Source organism: Sebastes fasciatus, chromosome 2, assembly GCF_043250625.1.
Source record: "Sebastes fasciatus isolate fSebFas1 chromosome 2, fSebFas1.pri, whole genome shotgun sequence".
NCBI lineage: Eukaryota > Metazoa > Chordata > Actinopteri > Perciformes > Sebastidae > Sebastes > Sebastes fasciatus.
Window position 1 is genome coordinate 27,384,469 of NC_133796.1, and position 6,852 is coordinate 27,391,320.

Below are 6,852 nucleotides of genomic sequence, written 5' to 3' on the forward strand. Positions count from 1 at the left end.
TCTCCAGGTGTTCCCATGTCAGTCATAAGCTTCAGCGGCTGGAGTATCAATCATCCAGCGCAACGGCAGACAAGAGCAGCGCTAACCACGTATTGGTTTTATGTCACCAATAAACTGGGTAGTGTTTCTGAACAGCTCAAGACGGGAGCTGTCAGGAGAACCTCTCTTTTCCCAAATCCTTTTCACAGAGCTGCTGGCTTAAAGAAGCGGACTGCTGTGGGAAACCCTTAATCCCACCATCTCATTGCTGCAAATATATTAAATGCACTTATATCAGTGTGTAATTATAAGCACTCATACATATTCATAATTCTTTATGATGATAATTGCATGCTATATAATTATAATAATCATAACACATTGTAAAGCATTTTATTATGATTTATAAGGTCAAGTATCATAATAATTGCTGGTCATTGCAAGGATCATAGTGTATTATAATTCCCTTAGTTGTAATACATTATAATCAGTGTTATAATGCATTAAAATCTGATTATAAGTTACTCTTAGTCAGGGGGGCCCAAACTTTTTCCCTTGGAGGGCCTAAAATGGCACTTAATGGGGGGCCATGGGCCAAAAGCCTATTGTATTGTATAGTTAGATGCAAAATGGTACTAGCATCCAAGGTTCCCCTAATTGAATCTTCACTCTATCTCTAAAAGAGCTAACTGCAGCCTCCGAAAGACAGTAAAGTCGGTCGGGATTGCCGACGATCCAGCGGCTTTTTAATAATAAAAAAAACCTCAAAAACACTTGGCAGGTCAATTCGAACCTTATGGCAGGCCAACTTTGGCCCGCGGGCCTCACTTTGGGCAGCCCTGCTCTAAATGGTCACTGTTTGCTTTAACTAAAGTCAAATTAATTTTACAATGTTTTGTGTGTTTTTCGCTTTACTTAAAGCAAATAATGACCACTAATAGTAACTTATAATCATATTATAATGCATTATAACAGTGATTATATTGTATTATAAAAAAAGATTATAATGTATTACAACTATGGGAATTATAATACACTATGATACTTGCAAAAAAAATGTGAGTGACCAGAAATTATGAAGTATTATGATACTTGACCTTATAAGTCATTATAAAATCCTTTAGAATATGTTTTGTTTATTGTTATAAGAGTGCTTGTAACTATAATTATACAGCGATATAAACGCATTATAAGGATGTTTATAATACATTCTAGACACGTGCGTCATAGACAGTGCATATTTTTTTTGAGAGAATCCTAAGAAGCATCTTTCCATCTGTTCTTTTATCATTTTTGAAAATCAAATTGGTATGAAAAGTAAGTAATTTTTTCTCTTTCTCTTTCTACATCCAGACAGCCACCACAGATCCCCATCACCACCAGCGCCAGTATGGTCTATCCCGGGGCCATCACCATGGCGACCACCACACCATCACCTCAGATGACATCAGAGTGCTCGAGTGCCTCGGCGAGTCCCGAGCCGTCCATTCCCGTCATTCAGAGCACCTACAACATGAAGCTAGAGCCCAGTACCATGGTGACCAACAGTGTGCGGGTCAACGGCGTGGACGAGATGGACATGTACGAGGATTTTGAGGACGAGCCCAAATCAGACTATAGTAGTGAAAATGACACACAAGAGCCAGTCAGCGCCAACTGAGATCTCTTTAATGGAAGAGACACAACACTCATACAGGTGGATGGTCTGATCTGAGGGAGCGAAAGAGCAAAACAGAACTACACCACAAAAAGGTTTAAAAATGTTTAAAAAAATAAATAACAATGTATCATTTAGGAGCCAGCATGCAGATGTGGCTTCATCAGAATCAAAAAGCTATTTGGTCTTAAGTGTTTCTTCAAGTGTGTGAAGCAGTTTGGTTTTGCTAATTTAGTTTTTGTTTTTTTATCTCATTGTTTATTTTTTCATTGTGATCATTTACACAATTAGGTCATAGAACAAAAGGCGGAACTTGAAATTGAACATTTGATATGAACCTGTAATTCTTAGTCATTTACCTTGTTTTCCTCTTCAATTAGATGATTTTGATATATTGCATAACTGTTCAAGATGGGGATAATATTCTCACTCAGGTATAGTGTGCCAGCCAACAGCTTGTGAATGTTTTTAATCAATAATTAATTATTACCAGTACAAAATATCTCAAAATTCATATGGAGTGATTCCAACTTATTACAGAGGGAAATTACACATTATTATTATTATTATTATTATTATTATTATTATTATTATTATTATTAGTGTTTTTGTTGTTATTGTTATTTCACAAACTGCATAATTTAGTGCAGAAGTGCCAAACATTTCAAGTTGTTTCTAAAATCTGTAAAGTCTTTTGGGAGAGGCTTGGTGAGTCTTGGACAATCTCTTGATCTCTTAATACAGCTTCATTATCCAGTCTTTCTTTAATTCACCCTAACAGAATAAACAAATGAAACTCAGGAACTTGGAGGCAGCGGGCTCTGCGGGAGGTTACAGTGCGCGACATCTTCGGATGGTAGCTTGTGATGCTAGCTGTCCTCCAGGGAGCCAAATGCAGTGATCATCAATGAAAGCGGCCAGCCCCTTTTCATTTCCTCGTCCCAGTCCACGCAGAGCACAGTGGCATCCTTAACTGATTTCCAGAGCTGTAACCTCAGTCTGAATCACCAAGTTCTTAATCGGAGTGATTGTAATCAGGCCAGAATACTAAAGGGCCAAAGGCCTCCAATCTGTGGGATTGGAACAGCAGCGAAAGGCAGCTTTGGGGGCATTACAATCTCAAATTGATGTTGTACAATGTGTAGCTACAGTGCGTTCTGCTAAACGCTTTAGCCCCATTTGGACGGCAAGTGGAACGTCTTAGAACTTCATTTTTTTTCCCCCAATCTTAATTCTTTTTAGACATTGTAAATCTTAAATTGACACTAAGAAGTCTTAAAGCGGAGCACGGTCATCGGGTTGATGCAATGAGTTGATTACTGCCGTAGTCTTAAGAGGAGTGACAGTTTGAGGATATTTATAAACTGAGAGTAAAAAATCCTGTTTGTTTCTTAAATTACCTTGTCATATACGCATGACAGGGGTAACTTAAAACACTGATTTTTGCATTAGTGCACTTACACAAATCTTAATCTGTCACCCTTGAGCCTTATGTTATTTTTAAATAATCCTCTCAGCTTTTGGAATGCACTTAACTTTTGCATTTAAAAGAGGAGACTCAGAAACAAAAGCCTGATTTCAGCTAAAAAAGCAGTGACCTTCTGGAGGCTGCAGCTAGATAAAGCGCGGCCTTGATGTTGAGACTCAGATCCTCTTTGCAGGGCAGAAGGTCTAAGTGTCTCCCCTCCCTGCCATGCCCTGCTCTGACCCCTGCCCGTGGCAACCTCAGCACCCAGGGGGCGCCATCTGGCTCTGAGAAGGAGAAAAACACCAGGGAGGGATGGGAAACAATAAAAATGGGGTGTGTGTCCCTCATTGTGCTCTCCATCAAAGTGCTGGTAGTAAGGCCTCAACAGGGCTCCCACCCTGGCCCAATCACCAGGCACTGGCGAGCAGATGGAACAAGTACATCAAGCTGTGGGGGATTATTAAAATGACTGACGACTGGGTATCATCTGAAATACAGCATTATTAATGCATGAGTCCAGCTATTCCCCTCCCTTGCCCTTGAACCTGTCCATTTCAGAAAGAGCACAGAGCTTTTTGAAGGATCTGAATGGCCGGTCATTGGCTTTAACTGGTCAAGAGCCCCACTGCTGGTCACTGCATTTTTCTCCCAGCTCTAACTGGTACAGATGGCTCTATATACGCACTCATATCTTCTGTACTCTTATTGTCAGTGCTGGCTTGCGTTATTTCTACTTTTTGGAAGCATTTATATTATAGGTTTTTTCATAATTCCTGTTTTATTTTTTCCTCCATCACATCTTTTCTACATTGTTCTCATTTCGAGGTACAAAACATGTTAAGGATGCTCTCCTACAAACAAACCCCAAGTGGATTTCCCTCCCAAGTCAAACCTGTTTGGTATTTTTAAGCTGTTTGCTCCTGTTTGCTGGTGGTTAGATTGATTTGTATGTGATTGTAAATATTTTCATGACCACGCCACACTGCTTTAGTTGGCTGGTAGTTAAAAAAGGACTCTTCACGGAACTGAAACTTGACTGTGCTTATATAGCAAAAAAAAAAAAGAAAAGAAAGAAAAAAATGACAAGAACTCACGAGGAGATGATGTTTCATAAGTGTTATAAGCACTGGATATAAATTGTATTTTTATCAATTCTGATTAATGTGAAGCTGTTTGAGGGAAGAAAAAAAAACACCATGAATGAACAAATTCCCCAGTTGGACTCAAGTGGGTTTGCTCTCACAGTTGCCAGATTTGAGTCATTTTTTTGTCTACTTATTTTGTTTATTTATGCAAAGACTCATGTGATGAATGAACACTTTGTTTAAGCTTCAGGGCTGCCTAGGGGAGAGACTCAGCACAAGAAAGTGAGCAGAAAATCCAACAGCAGGCTCGGTTAGCCGTCAAACACCAGACTTCAGTGCATTGTATATTGTATTTGAAACTGTAGAGTATCAACATATTGTATTTATTATTAGCCACTGTCGGCTCTAAAATTGTCAGTAAAACAACCACACGGACAATCAGAGAAATAGAAAAAAAAAAAAACATGTTTGATGAATTGGAGCTAAAATCGTTTTCAGTGAATTCACCATCTCATTTAGATTTTATTGTAAATATAACATAGGAAATATATTTTTGTTCATTAGTGAAGTATAAGTTATGTATTTGGCTGTTCTATTTTATTTTTTATGTTTTATTTTTGTACGTGGTTTCATGTTTTTAAAACCTGACAAGTCACTGTACCTCATGTAGATGCTGAATTATTTTTTTTTTCTGCTTATTGGAAGAGAGCAGTATTGGACCTGAGACAGAGAGAAGCACCTCACTTGCTTATGTTTTGATAATCTTCCCCAGACTATTCAAAGAACCGATCGAAATTTAAAAAAGCTCTATTAGACTTGTTCACATAAAGGAGTCATTACAAGTAAGGTACTCATTTAAACAAGCACTTGACGTAAAAGAATTCAATAATCTCCGAACATGATACAATCTAAGTGGTATGCTGTATATCCTCACTTGTGTTTTGTGTTTATTACAGCACTCATAGTATGTGGCAAATTTCTTACAAGGAGCTGATACCATCCTTAAATAATCTGCATGCGTTTGGCTTGCATTACCACAGTAAACAAAGGTGTTTTTTTCATGAATGATTGTTTCAAACACAAGTGATGTTTTAGATTTTTTTTTTTTTAAAAGGTGGGAGTGTGCAAATATTTATTTGTTTCAATGCATTGACATTGTGCATTCTTCTTAGTTAATTCTCTCCTTTGTCATCTTTTTGTATGTTGCTGATTTTGAATGAATCATGACTATCCAGCCATCTGCAAATGTAGCCCTCACAATTGTTTTCTCTTAATCCACTTGCAAATGGTTTGAACGAACAACTGAAGACAAAAGCTTGTACGCTGTTTCAACATTACTTACTGTAATTCTTTTTTTTTTCTGTCTGAACTTTGTGATGTATATGGTGGGAATGTTCTCTGTGTTAATTTAATCAGCACAATTCACTGACATGCTGGACTGACATGCTAGCTGCTGTTCAGAAGTGTAAAATTTGTTGTTCGGGGCAACATTTATAGTTGTCTTTGGTACTTTTGCTTTTTAGAGTTGTCTCTCAAGCAACACTGTGTGTGGCTCTTCTATCACTGGAGCCGTTGTTTTGACATTGCTGGCAGCCTGATACAATTTTCTGCGTAGAAATCTTTTTTTTTTTTCCTGGCAGGTACCTAGGCCCATGGCAAGTATTGTTTGGGTGTTATTAGAGAAAATGAAAATACATAGTGTCTGTTGCTGCTTTAAAAAAAAAAAAAAGTTTATGTCTGAATATGTAAATAGTTTATCATAATATCTTGTACAGTCCAATGTAAAGTTTTTAATTCAACTTAAAAAAAAAATGTCGCCATCACATTTGTGTTCACATTCTTCTTTATACAGTACAAAAGATTGATTATTTGCTAGGGGTATTATTGCTTAAAAGAAAAAAAAATGAAAATGTTATTAATTTTTTTTTTATGTTTGTTTTGTTTTGCTTGGCTTCAAAGTGTACACCAGCAAGTCTTTGGTTTCCATGTGCAGTATTGACGTGAGGTAAACTTAAGGTGAATAATTTTACAGTGGTGTGTGTGGAGAGCGATCTCCTTCGGCTTCGGTAGTATTAATACACTATATCAAATAAAAACAAACCAATGAGTGACACATTTAGGTGCATCTAGGCACCGTAGAAATGTGTATACTGTATATGATTAAATTATCCCCACAGGATCAATTCAGGCATATTCTAATGTAACACCATTTTCTGTATGTCTCAGTCCATTGTAACGATGCAACAGTGGGATGAATAACTGCCTGTTTAAGCTCATTTACCTCAAGAATTCCCTCCTTTTCTGTAAAAGAGACAGAAATTGTGTTACAGAAAACTTCTCCCATCACTCCATCTTTTGTACTGCTGTTGACACTTACAAATTAAAGAGACATTTTGTTTTAAGATTTGAGTAATTATTTTCATTGTGGAGGCATTCATCATGTTATTTACTCTTGTTTAGGGGGTTTTCTTCAGTGTGAGGAAACAGAAGGGTTGGAAGAGTATAAATCAAATGTTGTCGGCATATTTTAGTCCATTTCGAGATGTTTAACCATTACATACATGGCACCTACATCTTTACTATTTCCTTACTTTGTCAACTTTGTGTAAATAATTTACTATTAGTACTATTACATTATTAAAAAAAACTTGATATAATGAAAA

General features: G+C 37.1%; 1 protein-coding gene across 10 annotated transcripts in view; it reads left to right on the top strand.

Annotated features, from left to right (window-relative positions):
* sox6 (SRY-box transcription factor 6) overlaps positions 1 to 6,591 on the top strand; it is a 152,265-nt gene extending 145,674 nt beyond the window's left edge. For 9 of the 10 annotated variants that reach the window (XM_074616692.1, XM_074616674.1, XM_074616702.1 and 6 more), the window contains one exon: positions 1,333 to 6,591. In XM_074616692.1, coding sequence (XP_074472793.1) covers positions 1,333 to 1,639 — 307 coding nt within the window. In that variant the 3' untranslated portion in view covers positions 1,640 to 6,591. The remainder of the gene's footprint in view (positions 1 to 1,332) is intronic. The other variant, XM_074616711.1, reaches the window with a different exon arrangement.
* Positions 6,592 to 6,852: the final 261 nt, after the last annotated feature.